We start from the raw sequence: 27,434 nt of genomic DNA, 5'->3' as shown, positions 1-27,434 counted from the left end.
TAAGAATCCACCCGATTGTGGACATCATTCATGTTTATTTGTGTCGACATGACATGATATGCTTATCAGTACAAGACTCTTTTTATATTTTTTATTATGTATTATATCAAATTTGTCTGCCTGTGTGTGCATCTGTATACAGTTCAAAAGTTATTGGGGATGCATCACAGTTTGCGTGTGTATGTTCGGGGGGCGCCATTTTTAAATCTTGCCTAGGGCGCCAACATTGCCAGGGCCGGCCCTGGCTATGGAAGACTAATAACCGGTGAGTCAACCACTTACTTTTGACCTTGCAAATCAACCTGCTTATTACAATCTGAGGAATTGAGAAGGAAAAGGAATAACTGGAAACAGTCAGCTGCCTTTACTTGAAAAGCTACATGCTAAATACATGTGACAAAAAATGCTCTGTATTTGCTACATAGAAAACTTTATGAATTACGTTGTATTTAAGTATCATCATAAAGTAAAATCATTATAAAAAGCTTGCAAAGGAATATTTGTAAATGTCACAATAGGTTTGTCGGGGCCACTGAACCTTTCTTCAGATTGAGGAAATTCCTCTTCCTTTTTCTCTTGGAGACATTTCCACAGTCACGAGCTTCAGGTGGATCCCGGAACACAAACAGCCTCCCTCCTGTCCCCGGGACGTCCAGCGCACAGCTGGCTGAGGCTGAGCTGTTTAATGTTTCATTCACTGTGGCCCCAACTTTCCCTTTAGCAGCGTCCCTCTGCCTCTGTGTAACCATGTTTTCAGTCACGGTTGATTTACAATCACGCGGTTGTGTTTCAGTGAAACTGTCCCTCTTTCCTGTCTCTGGTTCCACATCTCTCGGAGGCAAAAGGTGAGATGAGGGCAGCAGTTTTTCCATCAGACTTTGCCTCTTTTCCTGGAGCCTGTGGGATGTGGAGGACAAAAGCTGTGTTGTTAGTGGAACTGGAGTGTTTGAGTGCTTACCTCATGCATGTGGTCACCGAAGCCCAGCCATGATGAACTGCGCATTTCACTTTAATAAAAAGGATCTGTCTATGATGCTGGTGACCACTGAACTACAAACAATATTTACAAGCCAGCTGGTAGCACAAGTCAGACAACTCACCTCTCTCTCTCCACCGGGCAGCACAGCGTGGTCGACATATTTCCATGCACCACGTCTTCTCTCAGTTTGACAGAAATAAGGCGATTAGAACCCACAGCACACCTGGTCAGAAAGATTAAGAGGCTGGTAATTAGGATTCAGTTGCTGTGCACAAAGCCACTTTTGATTAATAACACTGAGTGATCCCCTATCCGATACACTGTAAAAACGTTTTATTACTCTATAGACAGAGAATTGTGAAGTCAAATATGTTACTACCTCTCATTAGTACAACTCAGGCTTGTCAAAACAATAAAAAATACAGGGTCATTTTTTATAGGGATAAATATTCAAGATTGTCTACGCAGAGTAAAACTGTGTTGCTTAAAAATCATGTGCAATGGAGAGTAACAGTTAATCATATCCCTAATTTTACATTTCATCACCTGTATAATAACCACTTACCACTCTACTGATTCCACTGTGTACATTTGTAAAAGAAGTAAAAGCAGACTTTGGTCAGGAGAGATAGATAATGTTTGAGCTCCTGATTTTTGATTAGTTACAAATGGACTAAATGCAACATGTATTTCTGGACACATTCTAACATTTAGATGAAGTACACTGAATGGTCCAACTGAGGGAACATACCACAACAAACTGGAAGCGTGCCAGAAACACCATGAAGCACGAGGAATAAGAAGAGGAGCGGATGAAAATAATTGTTGGGAATCTTGAAGGTAGACGTTTCTTTTGATGAATCAGACCTGCCATTTTCATTTTTATGTCCAACTAAGCAAAGGACACGAAGATTATGTTTATTTTTGTCAACAGCACGAAAAAGATGGCTGCATGCTTGCATTTTTTATGAATGCAGTTCAAATCAGTAGCTAAATGACTGTTTGAAATGAAGAGTTCAATGAAGGGATTGTTAAGAGAAGATCAGTTCAGCTCATTTAACCTTGACCAGTCAGATCCTAAATTAAATGTTAGTTGAACAGTTGCAACTTAGTGTACGGGTAGATGATTTTCTACAAACAAAACGAAGCAGAAACAAATAACATTGAGAAAGAAAGTCTTGAATATTGCTCCAAACAGAGAATTTTCATTCCCCCGTCCTTGGGCCACACAGCTCTGATCCAAAGAGACCTCATGCATGAGACATTATTCTTTTGAACTCCAAACTCAGCAGGAGCAACACATGAGTGTTCCAGTGTATCAGGAAGAGAGGGGAATTAAATGTTGAGTCAAATCCCTTTTCCTTCCATCTTGGCTCAGGGAGAACGGCTCTTGTGGAACTGTGTTCAGACAACATTTATTTCAATTGAAGATAATGCTCGCAGATGGCTGTGCTTCAGCCAGCTGCTGTGGAAACTGAACAGCTTTCTTTAAAATCAGTGACTTCACATGCAAAACTACTTTGTTTAACCACAGAACTGCTGAGACTCTGGCTACAAACTGGAGACAAAAATGTTTTCACTCGATTACAAGTAGTTCTATTCTTCTTTTTTTTTCTTTAAAAAGAGGGAAACAAAAGCTTTTGCCAGATGGAAGAGACAAACAGTTTTTGTATGATAATGTTAAATAAATAAAGTATATCCATTCAGCCCCTTTTCAGTAAAAGAGCTGTATTTTGATACTTAACTTGTACATTGTGTGGGTACTCACAGTTTAATTGATGAATGTCTTCAAAAATAACGTAAACTAACGAGGACCAAGACTTTTTATGAACCAAACAAAGTCCTGCCACGATTTACATGCCAGTGAATCCTGATACAGTTCTCTGCTGGCGCAATAAATGGTTAAGTATTGATTTAGTGTTTTCGACAACGACAATTTGTTGAATTTGTGCACTCTTCTTTCAAAACACTTTATTGGTCAAGCATGAGTCTATCTCTGGGTAGATATTATCATTCCTATTTCTTAGGATGCTCCACAGTTTATTCGTGGAAATAAATAAGCAGAAAAGACACGCCACTAATCAAATATTCAATGGGATGCCAAAACTCTTTTAGATCCCACTGTATATTCACTGTTATTATCACGTTTTGAACACATTTACCTTTTTGGACTCCACACTATGTAAAATTAGACATTTTCAAGAATGTTTGCCAGAGAATAAAAAACAAACCTGGTTCTTACCCCACATTTTCTTGCTCTGCCAACAATGACGCATGGTGCTGTTTAGGGCAGAGGACATCAGAGATGGAGAGGAGCTCGCTTTCAGGCAGCGTGGGGAGGAGGAGGCGCAGGGCCTCTAGGAGAACTTCGGCAGACACCTGACTCTGCTTCACCAACTGAGATGCAAACTCCAGATCCTGAAATGAAGAGCAGGGCACAGAGCCATCATAAATACAGATTTCCTCTACTTCCACTGGCGTGCACACAGAAGTGAGGATGTCACTGTATTTTCTCAGGCCACTGATATGTTTGTATTCATAATATTACTGGAAAAACAGACTTGAATAAAACCCGACCTGGTCACAGTTTCCATAAAGTCTCTTGAGCTCCATTTGTTCTTTCAAATCTTCCATGGCTTGATAGTTGGCAGTTCTTTCTTGCAAACTGAAAACACCAGAGAGTTTCAACACAGTCAAATTTAATGGCCTGTGTCCACCCACAAAATTCCTCATTACTTCTGAGATAACATTGATGTGACAGCTCACCGCTCAGACAACAGTGTGATGACCTCATCACACTTGTAGAGCGCCTCCTGAAGGATGGTTGTCATCCTGCAGTCCTGCTGCAGCTGAAACACTTCGTCTTCCTTGATGTCCTCCTCGCTGTCTTCAGAGTCGTCTCTGCAGGTTTTATTTGACTCGACTCTGATAGGAAACATCTCTAGGCCGTCCAACTCGGTCTTCTCCCTCTGAAGCTGCTGCTCTGCTTCCTCGAGGCCCTGTAGTAAGAGGCAGGTTATCCATCCTATAAAAGTCTGAGTGTATATCCATACTGCTACCCCTTTTGGTTTGAAAAGACGAATCTTCAAATTCTACATGAGGATTTTTGGCTGCTAATCCGTATTATTCCCCGTCTATACTAACACACCTGAAAAACGAATCCCACGTAACCAGTTGCGTACGGGCATGCACTAGCCAGTAGCCTGAACCTTATTATACACCTCAAAAGCCCAAGCAGACTTTTAAACATATAATGGTAAAACACAGGCCTTAACCATGAGTCCAGCATTGCCTACCATGCAGTGGCTCTGTATACTCTGGGCCATGTCTTGGCTCTCCAGACTCTTCCTCTCTCTGAGCTGCTGGATGAGCAGTCCGTGCAGGGTGAGCATGGCTCTGCAGGTCTCCAGGACTTTGGTCCTCCTCTCAGCCTTCAGGAAGTGGATGGCAGCCATTTGAATCGTCAGGTTGTCCGCCTGAGAGCGGAGTTCCTTCTCTCTCTCCCTCTGCATCTCCTCCAACACCTGCCAACATTACAATTGATGAGTCCACTTAAAACACTTGCTGCACTTAGAAATTACTTGCTGTCAATGTAACTGGAGTAACATCAGCTTGAGTGCCCTCCTCTTCACCTTATTCATGACAGTGCTCTCCATCTCCTTCTCTTCCACAAACAGCTGCATCCTGTCCTCGAGCCTTTTCTGGAAATGCAGCAGGTCGGATTCGTCTGTTTTCTGTCTGGCCTTGCTGCTTTTCCCCTTGGACTGCATATTTGTCTGCAAAAGACCACATATACATAAGGTGGTTGGGAAGTGACTCTAACCACACCGCTGTGATGTGATTAAAAATGAAACCACTCTGTGGAGTCCTCTATTATTTCTGAATAACAATGTGCTCTCATCCAGCAGCAACACAACTGAGGCTGAGCACAGTGTGGTTTGCACTGGTGGTTGCTATTCTCCATTTCTTATTCATACGAGAAAACATTAAATGCACTGTTATCTACTGTGGTAGTTTAATTCACATGGGCTCCTCTTGTTGGATTATCTCCAGAACTGTATTATGAAGAGAAGTAACAGAAAAATATATTTTTTGAGTATCAGAGCCATGCATTAAAAAAGATAAAAAAAGAAATACATTTCGAGAATAAAGCCAAAATGTCGAGAACAAACTTGAAATTTCAGGATTAAAGTCGAACGGTTCGATTAAAGTCGAACCTTTAACAAAATGTCAAACTTCTAACACTAGCTGTTTCCAGACATGACCTTCGGAGGATGTCTGCAGAACTGGGTCTGGACTCTCTCTGGATTTTGGAGATTCGCTTGTGGTGAATCCTGCAAAGGACCTCCTGCTGTGTACTCACATCAGCTCCTTCAAACTTTCTGCTGACTCTATATTGGGGGGCTTTAGAAAGTCCATAAGCTGTCAAATGCACATTTGAGTTCACACATACAACCGCTCCAGAGAATGTCCTGAGGCTCTCCGGGGATCACACAGCTCTCAGTCACGCCTTAAATTGCACAACTTTAAAACACAAACAACAACAAAAATCGTCCTCCTCTAATTTGTAATGCCTGGCCATAAAACCCTTCCATACTACCACGGAGTATGAGGGATAAAGGGAAAATAAAAAATGGAAAACTTCCATGCCTAATATTTGGGGATATCACTGTGTTCCCTGCAATGATTAAATAAGATAGGACTTGATAGACGTCTTCCATACAGAACATTCTGTACAATTCAACACTTTTAGCACAACATCTTTTAAAGCACTTACCAGGTCATTCAAATATTGTACCAAATATGTCACCAGAGTCACAAAGTAACTCTACACATTGGACATAGGAATAAATTCCAGACTTTGTGATTATGCGTTTACCATCTGTTTCTCGCTGTCCTTTCTCCAAGCTGCCAGAGAAGTGTGGAGTTTGGTTTTGGAGACAGCATGAGGCAGCACCAGGCATCGGTCCATCACAGACAGACACTTCTGGAACTCCAGTTTCATCCTCAGCCTGTCATCTTCAGATAGAGTCAGCTGCGACGAACACAAACACCTAGGGCAGAGAGGGAGAAAGAAGAATGACAGATCACCAAACCAGAGTTTGACTTTACATTACTGTGTTGGAGCGCTTTAAATGTGGAAAAACCTGTGATTAAATTGACTAATGTCATTACACAGCATCACTGACCTGAAGAAAGCTCTGGATTGTGACCTTATCTCCCTCTGCTCCTGCAGCTCTCTCTCCATGGCTTCCTGCAGAGCTCCCCTAGTGCCGCTCAGGGTGCGCAGCGCTGCCTTGCCTTCCTGGTGCAGCCTCTCCTGGCCCTGCAGGAGAGTGCTTGCTCCTTGTCCCTGTGCCTGTCCTGCTACTTGCTCCGGCTCTACCTGCAGCAGGGAGAGGTGCATCCCCGGAGGTAAGGGCGTTGGCAGAGCCTGAGTGACAGAAGGCTGGATGGCTTTGACTTCTGCTATCGCACCTTGGATCACACGCATGGTCACCTGAAGAACACACAGAGGATCGAGATTTAAAGGAAATCCATATTTGTGTGGTAGTTTTTGGGTGATAAGGTCATGATTGTGCCACATGTACACTGTCAGAGAGGCACCTTGCGGATGTCAGCAGTAGCCTCCTCATCCAGGTTGTTGATGAGCTCAGCTAGCTCCAAGCTGTGAGCCGTCAGTAGATTCTGCCAACAGTGCAGGTTCTGGGCTACCTCCATGCTTTGCTCCAGACGCTTAGACAGAACCGACAGCTCCTTCTCTCTCTGTTTGTGGACTCTCAGCTGGAGAAGGGGAGAACAGGATTGAATAAAAGCAACATTTTAATTCAGGACTGAGATGAGCAACAGGTTTTGCTGCATCAATCCACAATGAATAGAGGTTTGAAATAAGACCCTAATTATGTATAATCCCTTCACCATTTCAGTGATGATTTCCCTCCTCTTCTTGATCAGGCTGCAGCGCATGGCTCTTCTCTCTTGACTCAGCGCCTCGTCCAGTCTCTGCCTCACCATCACCAGCTCTTTCTGGGCCTTTTCCTGCAACTGGTCTATCTGCTCTGCAGGCACTGTGCTCCCTCTAGTGGAGAATAAGAGAACATGCCAAGTTGAAACATGGCTGCAGTATAGTAAACTTATTGTGGTTTCCGCCAAGGGGGTTATGATTTCACTTGTGTTTGTTTGCCGGTTGATGTAAATGTTTTCAGGATTTTCACTGAACCTGGTGGAGGTAAGAATTTATAAAATTATATTTTCTTTGACATTGCAACATTAGGCCCTTTTAAAAAAAAGTGAATAATTCAGAGATCTTTTTTATGTTCTATATCTACGATAAGAACTAACAAACATGTAGGATTTGGCCCTGACAGAGGCTTGCGCTATACTGAGTTCCATTCTGGTATAAAAAAAAATCAAGCCATGAGACTAGAAATGTAGAATATGTTAAAAAAAATGATTTACTATTTTATTAATTTTAAAGTCTTTTCCCTGTACAAATTTACATTTCAAATATTATATAATGCAAATGTGTTCACTCATATTTAACTATTTCACTTTGAGTTGGAGTCGGTATCTTCAGATTGATTTTAAGATTACAGATATGGAAACTGTTAGTTAATATGGCTTGAGAAGATTACTTTTAACAGATCGGGAATGTCCTACAATAAGCACTGACCTCCTGATGTGAGTGAACCAGCTGTCCAAGTTGCTGGAGGTGCTAGAGAAGGTGTCAGAAATCAGGCTGTTGAGGCTGTGGAGGCTGTGAACCAGGAACTTCCTCTGTGCATGGCGTTCAGCCAGAACATAACGCTGATTGGCAAGGACGACATCAAGAACCTCTTCAAACTGATCCTGAACAAAGGAAACGTCACATTATCACATTAATAAATCATCAGTACTTCAGCCAGTGGAAATATCGGAAACATACCAATGCCAAATGCATTATTGGAGGAGGACATTCAAATGGTCATGGTTCTAACCGTGTGTCAGCAGAACGTTAATCGACTTCAGTTTCGTTACCTGACAGGTAAAATAATCATGCTGCAGACTCATGGCTGTGCTTTTCTCCAACTCGCCCATCCTGGTGGCCTCCTCCATCTCCTCAGAGAAGATCTTGTGCAGCTCCACCCGGCGCCACTCGATGATTTGCCTCTGAACCTTTGCTGAGGCTTCTTCATGTCGGACCAACAGGATGCGCTGGAGCCGACTCTGGCTCCGTTTATGCAGCTTCTCGAGCAGGACACTGCACTGGAGGACTTCCTACCGACATCACAAAGCGTTTACACTATAGTAATTGCATTTAAGAAAAGCAATAAATGGGAGTAAAAAAAGTCTCCTGCAACTTCCCTGACAAGTTTTACTATCTCTTACTTCATACATTATTTTCCAGCCAATTTTGTTTTCTGTTTTCCAATTAAAAAGTAAAACTAAACAACACAAATACCTTAAAAAGCTCCTCATTACTAATACCTGTTGTTCTGCATGTTGACACAGCAGCTCGGCCTCGGCTTTCTCAGCTGCTTCCCTGCGGTGCTCTGCTTCCATTTCTTCCCGAGTCTCCAGGTTACACTGGCCAGCCAGGGCAGCCATTCGGGTCCCGCGCTCCTCCTTCAGTCGACCCTCCATGCCAAGCAGCTGTCCATGGAGCACACTGAGAAGCCTCTGCTGGGCCTGGGCGGTGGTCTGCCCCATGGCCCTCAGGCCCCCCAGCAGGGAGGATATCACATCCTTGTAGATCTGAATGCGTGTGGTCTCCAGGTTGTTGGTTGCGCGAAGCAGTGTCGACATTTCAAGGCTTTTGTGGATGAAATGCAGAGTAAACAAGTTAAACTGTGGTCATTCTATATTATGGTTCAGAATATATTTGATATTATGTGTAAATGTATTTCCCATTATTCCCTTCAAAGGGGAATTTCAACATTTTTACACAATTAAAGGAAATTAGACTTTGTAAAAAAAAAAAATCCCTGTTGACTGGTTTACTCACTTGTCCAAAGCCTGGTACATGTTCTGAGGATCCTCTAACACCATGATGTCAACCATCTTGTCTTCAAATGTTGACTCATCTTTAATTGTCTCACTCATGTTGCAGTCTGCATACTCCAGGTCTGAATCCCTTCTTTTCCTCTGAGCAAAGAGAACATATGTGCAGCTTATTAATATATATTACTGAAATTAATCATAAAACAACTAACAAAATATGTTAACATTATTTCTAGAGAGCAGCTTTTACTCTCTCTTTATATAAAAACAGTGATGAACAAATGATTATAACAATCAATTAAAAAAAATTTGACTTTTATGTTTGTGATACCCTTTGCTGAAGAAGATTAAGCCTGGTTCTGAGGCCTATCAGGTTCATGGCCAGGAACCCGAGTGACAGCAGAACCAAAGCGACAAAGAACCCTGCAGCAAATCCAGCAAAATGGACTCCGTGGTTTGGATAGATCTGAAACGGAGAGCCCAAACATCAGACTTCTCATTAACTCAGTTTTGTCAACATGATCTTCACTCAAACAACAAACATGCGATGCTCAAAGCTGCAGGTGTGTTTCCAGTGGACGAACAGTAGAGGTGCATTGTGAGAGCCATCGACTCACTCTGTCAGTGGAGTTCACCTTCAGGGTTAGATTAGCTGTTAATGGACCAAACATACTGACGTCATTCTGTGGAATCATGAAAACAAAACGTCAGGTAAAAACCCCAAAAATAATTCTGCATAAGTTGTGAAATTAAAAACAAATGCTTCACAGGAAAAGTTGGTGCAGAAAATACCTGTGAGGCATTAGAAAAAGTGAGAAAAGCTGGAAGGTCCAGTATTTCACTCTTATGACTCCTTATGTGAGCCGTGTAGTTGACGACAATCTGAGAACCAGCTGGGGAGTAAAGAACATTAATATGCTAATTTTACGAGACAAATAAAAGTTATAGCAATTTCAGGCAAGAGCGTTTGGGTTAAAATGTTATATCTTTCACAACATTGTGATAGCCACACGTACCAGACAGGGAATCAATAGCAAATGTCTGGTAGCCTCTTTCCACCACCCTGCCTTCAGTTTGTAGGAGGACTATTCCAGACAGGGAGTCCCGGATGGCCACCTGAGACAGGTTGGTACCACCGACTGGACCCATGTTGTGAATCAGCAGGAAGAAGGTCAGCTGAGGAGGGTCAGTGTCGAGCTTCACCTAGAGACCATGTGTCCGAGGAGGAGAATTGAGCACTGCATGTTAAAGATGCTTGAGCAAAAATATATTAGGAATTAAATACACATTGATAAAACGGGCTGTAAAATAAGAATATGATGATGTACCTGAGCACACTTGTGAAATTTGACCCCGAATGCAGATGGAGGTGCCACACTCTGAACCTGCAGAACCATTCAAAGCATTTTACAATTAGTTGTTTCCATCATGACAACCCTTTAATTAACCAGTCTCAAAACTTCAGTATCAAGAATGGCTAAATAATAAAGTAGAAACCCACCTGAGGCAGAGTGTGGCCCGGGTTGAATCTGGTGAGTGTGCTCCTGCGGAACCGAAGGTGCAAGATGTTCGACATGTCAGTAAATGAAGAGTAAAAGGAGAGTCCCCGTGGACCGGCAGGAGCTGAAGAAGAGAGGGGGCCGTCTGAAGAAGACACCACTGGCCGTTGGAGTTTCATTGTACCTGTCAGACACAGGGTTGAACATGTCCGTAAATAAAATATTTTTCAAAGTGTCATGCACCAAAATGTGTCCAGCTCACATGGACACTACAAACCTAACAACAACGAGAACAAGAGCAGTAGCAGATTCAAAGCAAAGGAACAGATACACTTTCATACATACTGTCACAACTCAAATATCTAATCTAATATCCTTCTCTTTAGACATTAATCATAAGATCCATAACTTTGCCATTGACTATGTATGTCTTCTAACCTTTCAGTAAAGCGCTTTCCTCTGTGAGTAAAGTACAGTAGTGAGGCTGAATCTACAAATAAATAAATAGCAATTCTATCTTCGTAAAGATCCTCTGCACATACACAACATTCAGACAGTGCACTCAGCCATCAATTCTGGCACATTTGACTAAACTCATCTTCACAGACACATTCATTTAGTAATTAACTGTACAGCTGAAGTACAATCTTGAGAAAAAGGCACAAACCATCCATCCTGAGCATTGTCAGCGCTGAAGCTCTCCCAACACGGTCATGTGGCATTAGATGGGGACTGGAGAAACTCTGACCATGGAAAAGAGGCAGATGCTATTAAACATAAACATAATAAATAGATAGATCAACCCAATGACGGCCAAAGAAAGTCTTTCACAAAGGTTCCTCTAGAAGCCTCTTCTATATACCTGGTGACAGAATACGCCTATTAAAGATAAATGCTATCTCTGGTTGTTGGATGTGCAGCAGCAGCTGCAGGAGGCTGCTCCTCTATCAGAAGAGAGAAGGAGGGCTCTGGGTTGTTGACATGGAAGAGTTGTGGTTCTAGTTTTGGAGATACTCACCTCCATGTTCTCCAACAGAAGAGGAGGCGGGGTTGTGCACCATGACTCATCCTGACATGTACCGTTGCAGCAGGACTGGTGTCCAGCTCCGTGACCCGGGCGGTGATGTGAAGAAGGTGGAGACGAACATGACACTTGTGTGTTTAAGATAAATGAAAGTATCGTGGCCGTCGTCGCGACTAAATGTACCTGAAGCATTCGTAGTGATGCTGTGTCGCTCTCACCGAGGAGAGCCGCTAGCTAACCGGCTACATCCAGAGATGGTGGTGAAAACCCACCGAGACATTTCTACAGCTCTTCCCTCAGGAACCTCCTCTGTAACAGCGTCTCTGTCATTAAAACAACACAGCGCTAGTTTGTTAACATTTCAGGAGAAACTACAGGCGCCATTTATACAAGAACCCAGCGTCCACAATCACAGCAGCGGCTCAACTCCTGAAAAACTTTTTCCAAAACTTTGGGAAAACGGGCATTTCCTCCGGCCCTGTTAAGCACGATGGAGTAGACCAGTTGATTTCCGGTTTTGACTTTCAAATAAAAATAGATATGTTGAACCGCGGGGTTGATGGAATGTTGGCTCTATCTAAAAGGATCTAAAAACAATCCAGAAAAACGCTAGTATACCAGTATAAGCCAAAGTGTGATGTATGCATTTTCCACCCTTGATAATTGCCCTCTTTTCCGACCCTAGGTCATTCTTGTGCTTTTAAACTGAAGAGCATATCGTGTGATTTCCGCCATAATGCTCGCTAGCTCTACTGTCTCTGTCCTCCTTTCTGATCCCTGCCCACCCATTGGCTGAAACTTACACCAACTTGGTCGATTTGGAGAAAGTGTTTTTAAAGAGATTTCTTGATTCGTCGTCTTTTAATATTTAAAGAATGTAAACAAAGTAAGAAAGAGTATAAACTAAAGAAAGAGAGAAAGATGCGAGCTAACAGGTTGATGGTGAACAGCGAGGAGCAGCTGAGTTTGTGTTGTTTCCATCAGTATCATGTCTCCTGTTGTTGTCAGGCCTTCACAGCTAAGTGCTAACACACAGTGTCCCCACAGTTTGCTGAGTTCCGTGTGAGATGACCGGACAGGAGGTGATGATGGCGGATTGTGGCGTAGATGTCACGGTGGTCTTCTCCGAGTCTCTGTTCGTGTACACGGACCTGCTGAGCGTGGCCTCGGTGTGCGGAGGACTGTGCGGAGTGTTAGCTGCTGCCCTGCTCTATGTCTTCTGTCTGAAGCCTCTGCTGCTCACAAGACAGGTAAACATCGGATCTGTCCTTGTAAACACGTTATGTGTCCGTTTCATATCATCCCCCTTTCATTACCTCAGGGTCATAACGCGAGGAGGCTGCTGGAACCTGATGACAACAACCACAGTGACTGTGTCAGCAGGAAGGAGGCTCCCCCGGCTGCCTCCAAAGAAAAAGTACCACTCTGTCCATAACATGCACTGCATTGATTGATGGATTGATTTACACATGAGGATGATGACGTTACATTAGATCTATTATAGAACTGGGTAGTAAAACAATCTTAAGTGATCATAAGAATTTCATCAATAATAATATTATAAAGGGGCAATATATATATATATATTATCACTTTACTGCTTATGCATTGTGCAGCACAGTGAGGAGGTAGAACGCATTATTGATCTACTTCAGATTTAAAAAATGTTTTGCTTTTCATAAAAAATCTGACTTTAAACGAATATATTATAAAATGTATATTGATAATTATTAATAGAGACTGATGTTAACATCTATATATTTTTGGCTCTATTGTCAAGCCCTAATTTATACCCATAAAAAGAGGCTAAAGTGCTGGTAATTTTTTTTTATGTTTGTTTAACAATTAACTTCCCACTAACCATCTATGTCCGTGCACTCGTTGACCAGGAGAAGAAGCCGCCGCTGCCCGTGAGCAGTGACGTAGCTGCATTTGCATCCAGAGCAAAAGTGGTTTACCCCATCAACCAGAAATATAGAGTAAGTCTGCACACACGTGTTGGTGTAACATGTTTTTTAATGCTACTAGATTTAACAGACTTAACATGCCACATTTTAATGAGCTGCATTAAGGTGTAATTAAGTGTGAGCCCGATCAGATTCAAGTGAGTATGTAATTTATTTAGCCAAATGTCATGCAGCAAAATGGGTCCACCTCACATAAACACTTCAGACGTAAAAAAACAAACAAGTACAGTAGCAGAATCAAAGGGACAGATACACTGTAGAACATGTTAGACTGTCACAACAACCAATTTAGAGCACAATCCTTTTCTTAAGACTTAAGGACATAAAACAGGCATTGCACCATTACCATGAAATTCTTACTTCACTAGCTCTCCATTGGCATATGATTAAATACAGGCATAAGAATCAATTAAAATATAAATAGAGAAAAGTTGACTTAATAATAGGAATGACATGTCACAAATTGTGAGTTATTTAGCATGTTTCTAAAATACACCCTTAAGATCTAGACATTGTAAAGAAAGTGTTTTCTGCAACCGTTCCCTCTGCCTGTCAGCCTTTAGCAGATGGAGCATCCAACCCGTCACTGCATGAGCACACCAAGTTGTCTGCAATGCCTAACGAGGAGTCGTCCTCCACGGACGGAGAGTCTCTGAGCCAAGAGCAGGACAACGATGACAGCAGTCAGTTTATCTCCTCCTCGATGGTCCCCAAGAGCCTGCAGAACCAGAGCTTCACGCGGGTCTCTCACTACCCTCACACACTGACACAACTAGGGTAGGGCTTTGTGGTCTCTAAACGTTAATCCATAATCATACCCTTTCATCTACAGCAACTTTTGCACAAACAAGAGTGAACATGTTCTTGTTTTCTCTGTAGTTTTGAAGGCAGGATCAGTCTTCACTGTTTGGCCCTGCAGGACATGCAACAACTGTGTTGTCACCTTCAAGAAGAAAAATACCTGGTGAGTTGATGTCAAGGATTTCATTAACTGTTTATAGTTCATATACTGTATAAAGTGTGACTATAATTATTTTTGTATGACTCCTTGTTTCTTTTGATTGCTGCAACAGATTTTTCTGCAAATGGTGAAAAAAATATTTATCGGCCGGTTTCCGAGAAACAAAAATGATGCTGACTTCTGCAAGAATATTCTTCAAACACAGGAAAAGGTCAAACAGACTGAACTGTTCATTGTATCTGCTTTGTTGTTGTAACTGTCTGCATAATCCATTATTTTTGCAGTTCTGATTTGCTGTGCATTGTAACACTTAAATTTAGAGTTTAAGCCACAGGAAAGTTCATGTTCTCATTTGTTATTTAAGGAACTAAATGAGCTGAAGAAACAGTCGTCTGCAGGACACTCTGCCAGTGAGAAAAATGATGACTCTCCCTGTACAATGGAGGAGATCGAGAGAGCTCAGAAAGATCTCCTTGAAGGTGGACTTCAAATGGTAAAACGTGATAAGAAAAACCCATAAAGCAAATATTTGAAACACCCTTTATTTATAGAGAGATTAATGTAATGAAGTGTCTCTTTTCAGTCCAAAGGTTTCAGCAAACAGGTGGAGGACTTGTGTCAGACTCTGCTGATGAAGACCAGCGTTTTCTCCAGGGATGAAGCCCAGGATGTCATTCTGTCTCTCATTCAAACTCTTCTGTTGGTAGAGAACCACCTGGTGAACACACAAGAAGCAGAGCTAAGAGTAAGAAATGCAAGCTGTTAGTTGGCATAAAACAGATATATCATCACACCATTCTTTGAGTAACATGTTTTATTCTCATAGAGAATACATCAGAAGCTGCTGTGGTGGGAGGAGCTGACCGCGCTCCTCCAGTCCCAACCTGCCCTGCTCATGCGGGAAGCGTCTCTGAGGCAGAGCTTGATCGCCACAACACTGGAGCAGCTGACGAGCGATGACATCTTGACCTTTAACCAAATGGAAAAGATACTTTCTGAAGTTCAGACTGCTCTGATGAAAGGCCTCCAGCAGTGCACTGAGGGTAAGACATGCATAGTGAATCTACCAGGTAATAAGACACCAACACAAAAGATGGTGGCCATGTTGCAGTGAGCATTTTTGCAAGATTGTGATTGTAAAAGTGAAAAAAGAGTGTTAGATTGAAATCTCAGAGTTTCTCTTGGCAGGTAGCAGTAGACAATGTCAAGCCCACTTTTCAAACTCAAATGACGTACTCTCAAAATAGACAATTTTGTGGGAATCCTGTTAAGCCCCTCAAATAAGGTCAGGTACTTTCAGGACACCACTGAATATCACGTCTATTACTGCATTGCAGACTCTCATGCAGCATCTCTCAGCATCAGATAGATTATAAAGACTCATACCGCTGAACTACTGTGAAATCAAAGACAAACAAAACTGTAAATGAATGCTGCTGCTCGTGGTACTGTACTTTGACTTTCTTGGTTTATTTTACTGTTAGAGAAATGGCTATACATGACTTTACCTTTTTACGTTTTATCATATACATGTTGTGTCCAAGCACAGTAAAAGATTTAAATTTATTACTTAACATCAAAAATAAAACAGAATAAAAACTTTCTTAAAAGAGTTGCTATAACAACAAGCTGTCATTCCTATCACATTGAAACAATACTCTAAAGGTTCAGCTTTATTGTTCCAGAGTGCTCGCTGAAGACGAAGGAGCTGGTGAACGACAAGTGCAGCAAGATGGAGTCCAAGCGTAAGAAGCTTCAGAGGAGCCAGACGAAGGAAAAGACTCGCATCCTGGAACAGACTCATTCTCACAGTGACCTACAGCAGCTCACCAAGGTCACAACATTTAGCCTCATTTAAGTCTGTCTTGTTTATGATTGTCTTTTTTGTTTTTTTAGTCTCTTCTCAACTAGTAGACCTGTGTAAATCCACTGGTATCTAAATGTGAACTGTAACTGGTCCAACAGGTTTACCAGGAGCTGCTGGTCAAACACAGGCTGCAGATTTCTGATCTGGATCTGCAGCAGGAGAACAGGGTGGCTGAAGCTCTCTGTGACTTTTGGAGGGTAAAACATTAAATACCGTATTTTATGTTGAATTGTGCGAGCGTGTGTTTATATTTGTCTTCTACTCCTGAATGAAATCCTGTATCTTCAGAAGCTCCGTACCTCTTGGTCAAAGAAGCTCGGGGAGCCAGCCAAGGAAATCTTTCTGGCCTCAGTCTCTGCACAGCCTGAACTCTCTGCTGAGCGCTGTGAGACGCTGTGGTTGAACCTGGAGCAGGAGCTGGTTGCACAGCTGCAGCAGGCAGAGTGCACCATCAAGCTGCAACTGGACGACTTGAGGGCTCAGCTGGATAAAGATAGACAGGTAGACACACCCTGGATCTACATTTGAGCTTCTCCGTTGCTTGGCAGTTTGGTTCTTTCAATATTTAACTTTGTTTTAATTTTTTTAACCCTTTCCCCTGTTTTTCTGAAGGGGTGGAGTGAGGAGACGGCTCTGGCTCAGGCCTGCCTCAAACATCTGAGTGAGCAACAGATGAAGATTCTCCAAGCCATGGTGGCCAGACAGAGCTACACAATCCACAGGTGAGATGTGAGCATCTGTCCAAACGTGTTTGTGGTCTACTTAAGTTGTGAAAGACCTGGTGAAAATAAAACAGAATTTGCACTCATAGCAGATTTCCAACACAGCTACAGTATGTGAGCATATCTGTTTATATCTGAATCAATGTTTATGAGGTGCTTTAAAATATTGCAACATGATCCTGTCCTCAGTGAAGAGGGGATGCTGTTAGAAAAGAAACACGAGCACCTGTTGGTGGCGGTGCAGAGGTGCTTTGTGGTCAGGCACTTCAGTCTGCACATGCTGAAGGAGATGAGGCTGTCCAAGCTGAAGGGGCTCTCTCAGACTGACTTCAGGGCAGCGCTAATGGAGGATTCTAGTAAAGGCCTGTCCTGCGTCAGTTCAACTCACAAGGTGGGAAAGATATACAGAAGCAAATTCAGTGTTTTGACTCGGAACTAAGTCTAAACCTTCATGAAAGATTCGCTCAGTTTAGTGAGAACTATATTTTGACTTCTTCTTGATCTTTTTAGACTTCCTCTACACTTAAGATTCTGCAATGTGACTGATTGAAGGAACTTGGTCCAGGCTCAAATGCTTTTGTCTCTTCCTAATGACAGAACAGCAGTGCCAGCCTGGCAGAGAGGCATCTGGGTCCAGAGAGTCAGCTGGTGGGCCACAGCTTCCAGCAGGAGTTCCTTTCTGAACTGGAAACCGGAATGGAGCTGCTTCAGAGCCATGCGCAGCTGGTGCTCGGGAATGCCCTCAGCCAATCCATCCAACAGATGATGGAGAAGGCGCCCACAGAGTCCCCGGCCTCTCCAAAAACTGATAGTAGCTTGAAGGTATCAAACTCCTTTTCGTATAACATTTCTGTTGTGTGTTTCTTAAGATGCATGTACTACATGTACTACACTCCGGATATTCTGCTGAAATTATCCTGTGGGGCTGAACGCAAATGTCCAAGTCAGTTGCTCCAGACGATCACTGGTGTTTTTTGTGCCAGCTCCACAAGATTCGAGAGCTTTTTTGTCGATGAGGTTCAACGGCAGTGTCAATGTGCTGCAAACGGAAGCATGTCCTCTCTGTAGCGGAGTTAATACGTTTTTATGTTCAGCTTCAGATTAGTTTCCAGGTAAACAGCAACCTTTGCTCTTTCCTCACTAGCACCACCTGATAGAGGCTGTGTCAGAGAGCGTATATGTCACCAAAGATTCTCTCACCACTCTGGTCCAGAGCTACTATTCCCAACTACAGGACGTTACCAAAAAACTACAGCAGGATACGCAAAACAAAGACCAAGGTGAGAGGACAATCCTAACATGTATATATTGCATATGTTTAAATTCTGGTTTTAGTGTTAATACATTTTGTTAAGAAGTATGTTGCTGTAATGACTGTATTTCATTTGTAAGTCAAAGAAAACATGTTAGTGACAGTGACGCGACTGTGGATTGTTTATTTATCAAATTAATAAACCAGTGGTTGCTACCTTATTATTTTATTATCTGTTAACCAAGTATGGTTCAATTAGACAAGACACAAATAAGAGACAGTTATTCTTAATACATACTCATTCTATACAGTACACTTCACATTACAACACACAGATTGTCATAGTTTACCTTTTTCCATTTATTAAAAACAAATATCTACATAATATAAAATGCAAGTGCGGCAGCCAATTTAACTTCACAGACATCAATATCTCTATAGTAGTTCTTCAATTATAATTTTTTTTCTCTTTTCTAGTGTGAACACACCACACAGTAATATACCTCTTTGAATCAGAATGTAGTAGGGATCTGGAACACAGAGCATGATTGATGAATACTGTCTGTTAACTGTTCCCTCAGAGGTGAATGAGCAGCGAGAGAGCAGCAGTCAGCTGAACAGAGCCTTGCAAAGGGAGCTGGTGAACTGGGGCAAAAAACCCATGTCCGCTGAGTTTCAACAGAGGTACATCAACCCCCCCCCCAGTGCTGGTCATTTTCTGTTGGAATACTCAGTTCATCTTACATCATAAAAGCACAGTTCAGTTTTTTTCTTTGCTTTTGTGTGTATTAGGGTTGAACATCACAAAAGGAGGGTGTTGGAACTGAGTGACCAGCAGCAGGAGGTGATATATGAGGAACTGAGGCAGAAGAAAGTGGCCCAAGATGAAACCATGGAAAGGATAAAAAAAGAGCTAGTGGTAAGTCTGCTTCAGATCTACTGTGTTTCTAAATTAATGAATATACGCACAATCTGGCACCGTTATTGTTTGTCAGCACTGTGTTACTGTCTCTATTAGGATGCCGAAGAAAGCTTTATAAACGAGGTGGCAGACTTGGCGCGGGTTTCACTCCACAGTCCGGAACCAGAGCCCAGTGGTGACAAGGACAACGCTGGTAAGAGACTGTATCCCCAGAGAATAACAGTATAGCTGCTTTCAGACCTGCACTATTCTCCAGACATTTACCATAGGGGATGTATGTGAGAATGCAGTTGCTTCAGACATTTTCTGGAACTCTTCCTGCCGGCCCTCAAGTAAAATGCCAGATAATGTCTAGTGACGATGTGCTGTGAACAATAATTATGTCCTGTAGTGGAATGAGTCTCATGCTCGTTCATCATATGTGAAAGTCAAACCCACTTTCCCGGCATTCATGTCTGAAAAGCGGCTGATGAGAACCTTGTGCCAGTCCCACATTACCTGACCTCTGCTATGTTGTATTTCTACAGGGGACCAGAGTGGCACGATATTGGACCTGCTCGCCCTGAACCCAGCATTAGATCCAGCCTTGAATCCTTCACTGACTCCAACTATTGTAACACCAGTGGCCAAGTCAAAACCAAAGAAGAAAACAGAACAAAAGTCCCACCTCAGCTGAAATCATAACATGCCAATGTTCATACTGTGAACTATGAAAAGATTCCCTTATTTTTATACTAATAAATGAATAAAACATCATTATTGTTGTTGTTATAAAGGTGCCTCTTAAAGGTTTAAAGTGTTTTGCTTGAAGTAAGTTATAAAAAAATGTGGCAGTATTTTTTAAAAGCAATAAGTCTAAATTATTTTAAATGTCATGTACCTTCAAATAACCCAACTCTGAAAAACAATATCAAATCAGACTGTCTTTCGAATACATTGTCCAACTTTTGTAATTTTTCCCTGGTATAAAGAACTATCATATCACAGTTCTGAAAGTATGCACTTACTGTACTACAGTATGGTCCTTTATCTTATCATAACACACATTGCTTTTCATACCACGGCACATTCACTGCAAAGATCCCCATTGATTGCAGAGTACATGGGATGATGGATGCACTTCTCTGCGAGTCGTCAGAGGAATTAGAGTTGTCTGTTCAGATTGTAGCAGAGTGCTACTACTCAGTGATGAAAGCCTTGCCCTGCTCTTGCTCTAATGGGGTTTTAAGTACGAGCCCTTATGGATGATAATGCAGAGTAATGGCGAAGAGTACAAGGAGGCTGAAGTCTGCCAGACACTTGTGTGTCCAGGCAGCAATCTAGCACGCAATTCACCCTGTGTCTTATGGTTTACTGTCAGTTTAGAGCTTTAGGAGTATCAATTAGTGAACATCAATTTTTAATCTGACCTTTATTTGTATGCTCACCTTGCACGCAAACCCAATTATTGCTGTGGCACCTTGAGAAAATATACTCCTCATTCTGCTTCACTCACACACAGGAGTGTGCTGCTGAGAATGTGCCTCTCCTCCTGTGTATCTCTGAGAAATGAGGGTGTACTGTGGACTTCGCGAGTGTTCATTGCTGATCTTTGGTGAGGGGAAACCGTTTGGATGTATTTTGAGGTCCCTCAGGGCACTGCAGGGACTTGTGGGAAGATGACCTGATTTTCTCCTCTGCTGCCTGGGCTTTGGGCTAGACACTGCTACAAACACAGGAACCCATGAAAAGAGTGTGACAGCATGAGATGACCTGGATCTATTACACTTTTGGCGCAAAACTGGATGTTATTTGTCAGTGTTGATGGAGGCAGGCGTTTTTATTATCTTTGGATAGATTCAGGTAAGTGTAAATGCTCCATTGAAGCTACACTTTTAATAACACATTTCATTTACAACATGATAATGTCTTTATTATTGTGCTAGCTGATAAATAGGACTAGGTACAGATTGTTGCACCTTTTTAAAATTGCCTTCTCTGTCCCGATCTTCAGATTGTTAATGTGACCTGATTACATTATCTCTGAAGGTTTGTCAGTATTTTCTTCGCTCAGTAAAGTTTAAGCTCTGCCCTGAGGCTGTTAATAGAAACGATGGGACTAAAAATGTCCAGTGAGGTAAAGATGTGCGCAGTGAGACGGCGTCATCACATCAGCTGATCGGTTATTTTAGGTCCAAAAATAAGGTCGCTTTGAAAATGATCATTTAGCGAACCTGTTTTCTTTGAATGAAATTTTATCATAATGTAAACACTTGTAATTTAGTGAAAGACTACAACACATAACCGGGTTATTGCCATTATTTAGACAAAATAAAATGACAGCAATCATAATGATACAGCAATACAAAATATCTCCTCATAATACTTTGCCACTATTACTTTATTATTTTATTAATGGCTAATATTATTTATTAAGCATTATTACGCACTTGTACTAGGAGAACAAAAACGTTTATTAGCATCATGTATTAAGATTTACTTGCATTTATCAGATTAGACTTTCCTGCAATCATACTTTTTGTACTCCTTATGTCAGTTTTATTTCTTGCTTTAAAGGCTTTTCCAATTTTAAGTAAATCTTTTTCAATTTCCTTTTTTTTAAAGCTGGCATACAATTAAATTAGCTATTCCTTTCTGAATGCCTTGTTTTTTCCTCAGGTGAGCAGCCATGGCTAACCTGCAGCAGGAATACCCCGGGGTCCTTCTGGGGATCCTGGAGGAACTGGCCAATATGCGCCAGTGGCTGACGTTCCAGGACCTATGCCGAATGGTCAGCACCCGCTTTGACCTCGAGAACCTCATTGAGCTCAGGAGTTTGCTGTTTGCTGCTGCCAGCCGGGACCCCTGTTTCCCAGCAACTCTCTTCAGAGACAGGGTTTCCACAAGGGGCCAGGGCCTCTCTCCCATAGGCGTCGCTGCTGACATTGTAACTATCTTCAATCTTATTCAGATGACGGGTGGGGCTCAAGAAGACAGTCAGCCAATCAGAGCTCAGGCAATCCTCCCAGTTGACCAGTACCCAGGCCCCAATCTGCCTGGAATCCACCAGCTGAACATTTCTGGTCGAGAAAGAGCACGCGCCCACTCTGATTCCGGAGGAAGGCCGATCGACCAGCACTTGCTGATTCCGAAATCGAATTACTCTGCCCGCAAGCGAGGAAGTCTTCCCCCCGATCCCAGCTCCCTTGTGTCCTCCCCTCCAGTCAGAGCGAGGGCCGTGTCTTTCGACTTGCCTCACACAACACTCTTGTATTCTAGTGGTCAAATCCCCAACGAGGTCATGAAGAATATCTACATGCCTTTGGAGACGGACAGTGAGTCTAGTGGAGATTCTGCACCTTTGGAAGTGTTTGAACCTGAATCGGCATCGTCTGTTGACCAGAAGAGAAACGTCTTTAGGAAGGACTTCCATAACCAGCCGCCTCTTATACCCCAGGTGACCGTCAACAGTGAGTCTCCTAGTCCCGACATTTTAAAGAAAGGCTTTGACAATCTCAGTTTGGAAACAATCCAAAATCCTTACGCGTCCCCTACAACAGTCCAACAGAGGGAGCAGAGGGCTAAACATGAAAGCCTTGATGACCTGCAAGACTCAACTTATTTCGGACCTGGGTCTGTTGCAGAGTGCTCACCTCGACACCTGCAACCTCCCAGAAATCATAGACCATTCTGGAGCAACAAGAGCCACAGTCTAGAGGACCGGATAGGCTTAGGCACTGTTGGAATTGGTTTAGAATCACAAAGAGGGCAACTTCCCAGGAGATCAACACCTGCTTTGGGGTCCTCGGGAGGTGAGAGTGGGGATAGTGGATTGCCAAGTGGAGGTGATGGAGTCAAGGCTCAGGGAACCCAAACAGACCCACCGGACACGAGGCGCCTTCGTAGCCTGGTCCACGCTGATCGCTTCTCCTTCATGACCTCATTAGATGACCCCGACTTTTGTGAGGATGACATCAGTGTCATCTTTCGTTTCTTAGATGACATAAGCATGTGTGGTTCTACGGGAGTCCTGCACCCCAGCGATCCAACAGGGGCCATCAACCAGGACACCCCTGAGGCCAGACGTGGACGCTTAGGTCAACTTCAGAGGCTTTTCCACTCTTTAGAAAGCAGTGACGATGGGCTGAAGACCAGTGTCTGTAAGCTGCTGCTCCGTATGAGCCAGATAGAAAGACAACTGGACTCATTGAATGAGGTGAAGGCCGAGATCTCCCAGGTGCTCTCTGCATTGCAGCGACTGGATGAAAAGATCCAGCAGCCTGTCGGTGGCAATGGACAAGGCAGCGGTGGGCGATGGCTGGAGCCTCTCAGTGGTGTCTCCTCCTTTATGAGCCACCCTCTGACTCCTTCTGAGTCATCGGAACCTCAACCTCTGTCCGTATCTGGGAATCTGTTTCCAGCGACCAGCATGAGTAGTCTGGACTGGAGCCGCTGGAACACTGCTGGGGAGCTAACAGAAAGTGTCAATGGTTTGGCTGATTCTAAGGGGTCGAAAGAAGGGAAGAAAAATGCATCATCCCGTCGTGCCTCCAAAACGCAGCCTGAAGAGAAAATAGTCCCTGATCCCAGTCAGCTGAAGGTTTCTAACCCTGCAAGAGAGTGGACGGTGTCATTCTCAAAAAATAAAGATCCCAAAGCCTCACACAGGAAAATTGAACAGGTAGGGGAATTTTACATTCTATAGTCATCACTTCTTAAACAGATTTAACTATAATCCAGTATGAAGACAAAAATATATGATATGCACCGTTTGTCTCCATGGTTCAAACTTTTGCAGTATGCTTTTTAGGCATGGCTGCAAAAAAACAAACCAGTATGCATGTTTGGTGGTGGTATTTAGTTAATTAGTATTGTCAACATTGCCTCCAATCATTTAAAAAGTAAAACTTTTAAAAGTTGTATATACAGTAAATATAAAATATATGCTTGGTCCATTTTCTTTGTAGACAGATCAGTCGAGCAGCACAACTAACCTCCTCACGCATAAGTCCTCCAGTCTGGTGGAACAAGTGTTTAACTCATCCCTGTTCCGCCACAAAGACAGCAGTCTGACAGGGGTGCTCAACTCTGGGAAGATTAAGGATACCAGACTGGTTGAGGGGAGAGGAAGGCCTATCTGGACTGTAGATGACAGAGAGGCACGGATTTCCCCTTTGGACGCACAGGTAAGAATAGATGACTTTTAAAGGGATAGACTAATTAAAAATATTTATTTATATCCTTTTTTGCTTGTAATAATTATCATACTAGGTCAGTGATTTTAATCAAAAAAAAAACTAAAATGGGTTTGCTTTCTGCATTTTCTTTTGATTTTTATTTCTGGGAATAAGTGGCCTAACATACATGCATCATACAGATGCAAGGTAAGTAAGTAAAATACAAACTAGTGATGCATAAGGTGTTAAGAGAATAGTTTAGATTGTGCTTTATATTCCGTACATATGGGTTAATACTTGCTCTAAAATGCTGCTCTAAAATAATTGTTCGCCAGGCCCAGGAGTCTCTAAACCCCAACAACATGGAGTTCTGGATGGACGACATCTACACTCCAGGTTACGATGCTCTGCTCAGGCGCAAAGAGGCCGACCAGCGCCGGGCCAAGGTCTGCAAGTTGATTGCACTCATTGCCACTGGGGTGGCCATCATTCTCATCATTGTCATTCCTATTTGTACCATGGGCTCATGAAGACAATCACAGATTGCCCACACTGTTGCCTGTTTTCATTCATCTATTTTCAGCAGCGATGTACTGCACCAAGGAACTTGCACAGTATTCAGATTGAGATTAGTGAGAGTGTGACATAAATAAACAGACAGCACCTCCTTACATTTCACTGCATGCAGCACCATTATTCATGACTTCAAAAATAGAGGAGCTAAGGCTTACTTTGAAAACTCAGAGTTCCTCCCTCATGTAGTAACAACAAATAGAAAGATATCTGCCGTACAAAACCATTTTTCTTTTCACTATTTACAGTCATAGATTTCATGATTTGTGTTCACAATCTTTTTAGGTCACTGTATACGGTGGTAATTACAGATGATTTAAAATGATTCCAAAATAACTCTTAGCTTACGATGAACTCATACAGAGTTTCATTTCTTTTCTGAGAAACTACCCCGTTACAGACACATAGTGAATCAGCTTCAGCCTTGAACACTGCCTGACTCCTCTTTGCTGGACCACTACAGGACTCCTTTTACTTCTTTGCAAAATAATAGTTTTATCAGGACATGTTTTAATGGATTCAGTCGAATGGAGAGTTTGTTTTCTTTTAGTTTGAGGGCTCTTGTTATTCCTTAAAGTAACAGAATATACAGTTGTGCAGAAGCTGAAATCAATAAAAGTGGTATTTTTATAGAGTCCCCTCCCATTTTTCAAACAGGAAAATATGAGCTGTTTAATCCACTCCTGAATGTGTTTGGGTGGTGGGACCGAGTGTTTACCAGGTGTCAGGTTTCAAGAAATGGAAGATAAAATGTTGTTGTTGCTGAGGATGTTTTGGCTCTGGAGCAGTGGAGGAAAGAGGGAGCCCTTTCCAGTAAACATGCTCTAAGTGGGAGATTCCACTTGTAATTCAATTGATGGGATGTTTGGAGTGCACCATATGCACATTATCTTCTCACTATAGACTCACACGGCCAAAGCATTTCCATATACCTGCAGACAGCTTAGCACTAACAGATTCATCTGGCTTCCCCTCACAGAGAAGGAAAGTAGACATTCCATTTTCTAAAAACCTCCTGTTAACTCAGGGTTGTTGCCAGTCTATAAAATCAACAGGGGGTTAATAGAAAACATGTACACCTGTCAAATATAATGGAATCCAACATGATTGCTCCACAGCAAACAGTACCTTTGTACAGTTGGATGAGTTCAGTTTTTGCTGAGGTGATAACTGAACTCTAAGGTAAAGCTGTAATGTAAAGTACAAGGTTGCATACCAGTACCCACAAACTCAAAACGCACCGGCAAATTAAATGAAAAATCGGACAGATATGTAGCATCGTAAGCTTTACAATACCAAAGTGTATTGCCTGGCGAATGTATTGGATTGCATTGCATTTTTCGGTGTTGATCTTATTTTGTCCTTGACAGTGCAAGATTAGGATGATGTTGTTTCCTTTCAACAGAAGCACTGTTCTCCCTTTATGGTGCATACACCGAAGTGCACAGAAACTAAGTATCAGTGGGAAAAACTACATTAAAATGCTTGTTTTGTTTTTGTTAGAACTTTAAACCTAACTTTGCGTTCTGTACAATATATGCATAGGATATATAGAGGGTGTGTTCTGCTTCAGTGCATCTTCCTAAGTAGATGTTTATCTGCCAAGTGTTCCCCATGAGGCTGTTTGTGGATCCATTACCCTTCCACCGGTCCCACTGACTAACCCTGTGCTCAGCACAATCTGCAGGTGCTTCCTCTGAACGTCAGAGCATGAGAGCCTTCTGATACTTTTTTCATTCCTGAAATATTGACCTTGTTGTTGCAATATCCATGCACCTTTTAGAAAGGCAACAGAAAATCGGTGGAGTCTTTATTCATACAGAAAACATGCAGGTATCTTAGTACAAGTGAATGTGAGCAACACTTTATATGATTGTGAGGATGTACAATGATTAATGTTGCCTGTCTGAATAAACTCGACAAAGTGGTACATAGACAGTATGTTGTCTAATATGATCAATAATAAATCAATTTCTTATAAACATGCACTTCAAACATTATGGTGAATGAAAAAAAAATCTTGAAAGGAAGTGCTTTGATTTGTGAGATAATTTGGTTCACGCTTTTCTCTTGGTAAAGTGTTTGGATGATTATTGTTGCAGATAGCAGTTACAATGCACTCAGTATAGGAGAGTGCAAACAGTTATTGGTGTAAAAGGTGAGTGATGGCAGTTAAATGATTTGTGACTGGAGGAAATGTACATATGGAGATGAATAATTGATAAAGAATGATCCTATTATCTCAAATCAACTCTAATAGACCAACAGTATTCAGAGCACACACACACATTTGCTGTTAATCCAACAACCAATCTTTTAAATTAATCATAGACATAAATCAGTTACAGTCAATTGAAAAAAAATATCAAATGCGGTTGTCTATTTTACATTATATAATATTTAGCCGACACTTTTATCCAAAGCAACATATACAGACAATATAAACAATAAGTTCATTCAACCATGAGGGTACAAACCCAGAACAGCAAGAATCATGTAAGTACATTAGCTTCAAAAAGCCAAACTACAAGT

General features: G+C 42.1%; 3 protein-coding genes across 5 annotated transcripts; 2 read left to right on the top strand and 1 right to left on the bottom strand.

Annotated features, from left to right (window-relative positions):
* On the bottom strand, positions 1 to 11,997 carry LOC128462222 (limbin). Of its 2 annotated transcripts, none has more exons than XM_053447536.1 (23): positions 11,477 to 11,997; positions 11,126 to 11,225; positions 10,461 to 10,642; positions 10,288 to 10,344; positions 9,976 to 10,162; positions 9,752 to 9,852; positions 9,577 to 9,642; positions 9,291 to 9,425; positions 8,964 to 9,103; positions 8,447 to 8,771; positions 7,997 to 8,236; positions 7,653 to 7,828; positions 6,899 to 7,058; positions 6,587 to 6,763; positions 6,169 to 6,479; positions 5,859 to 6,033; positions 4,612 to 4,755; positions 4,276 to 4,503; positions 3,746 to 3,978; positions 3,557 to 3,644; positions 3,222 to 3,397; positions 1,101 to 1,202; positions 1 to 897 (listed from the first exon to the last, which is right to left on the bottom strand). In XM_053447536.1, exons 1-23 carry the CDS (start codon positions 11,672 to 11,674, stop codon positions 510 to 512), a joined length of 4,089 nt encoding a protein of 1,362 aa, XP_053303511.1. In that variant the 5' UTR covers positions 11,675 to 11,997; the 3' UTR covers positions 1 to 509. The 2 variants fall into 2 exon arrangements, with proteins under 2 accessions (XP_053303511.1, XP_053303518.1); XM_053447543.1 differs by having other exon boundaries at positions 11,126 to 11,201.
* Positions 11,998 to 12,241: 244 nt separating this feature from the next.
* On the top strand, positions 12,242 to 19,929 carry LOC128454702 (evC complex member EVC). Of its 2 annotated transcripts, none has more exons than XM_053438193.1 (21): positions 12,242 to 12,446; positions 12,530 to 12,732; positions 12,804 to 12,899; positions 13,372 to 13,461; positions 14,006 to 14,226; positions 14,329 to 14,413; positions 14,523 to 14,621; positions 14,775 to 14,903; positions 14,994 to 15,155; positions 15,237 to 15,453; positions 16,096 to 16,244; positions 16,376 to 16,474; positions 16,566 to 16,778; positions 16,890 to 16,999; positions 17,189 to 17,390; positions 17,597 to 17,821; positions 18,144 to 18,279; positions 18,833 to 18,935; positions 19,044 to 19,170; positions 19,270 to 19,366; positions 19,701 to 19,929. In XM_053438193.1, exons 2-21 carry the CDS (start codon positions 12,550 to 12,552, stop codon positions 19,847 to 19,849), a joined length of 2,892 nt encoding a protein of 963 aa, XP_053294168.1. In that variant the 5' UTR covers positions 12,242 to 12,446; positions 12,530 to 12,549; the 3' UTR covers positions 19,850 to 19,929. The 2 variants fall into 2 exon arrangements, with proteins under 2 accessions (XP_053294168.1, XP_053294160.1); XM_053438185.1 differs by having other exon boundaries at positions 12,243 to 12,368.
* A 1,912-nt stretch (positions 19,930 to 21,841) lies between these two features.
* On the top strand, positions 21,842 to 24,859 carry LOC128424824 (major intrinsically disordered Notch2-binding receptor 1-like). The gene is made up of 3 exons (XM_053411234.1): positions 21,842 to 23,833; positions 24,120 to 24,338; positions 24,665 to 24,859. Exons 1-3 carry the CDS (start codon positions 21,842 to 21,844, stop codon positions 24,857 to 24,859), a joined length of 2,406 nt encoding a protein of 801 aa, XP_053267209.1.
* Positions 24,860 to 27,434: the final 2,575 nt, after the last annotated feature.

The sequence above is a fragment of the Pleuronectes platessa genome, chromosome 2 (assembly GCF_947347685.1).
Source record: "Pleuronectes platessa chromosome 2, fPlePla1.1, whole genome shotgun sequence".
Classification (NCBI taxonomy): Eukaryota; Metazoa; Chordata; class Actinopteri; order Pleuronectiformes; family Pleuronectidae; genus Pleuronectes; species Pleuronectes platessa.
The sequence above is the reverse complement of the archived record's forward strand: the minus strand, read 5'-3'. Positions and strand labels throughout refer to the sequence as shown.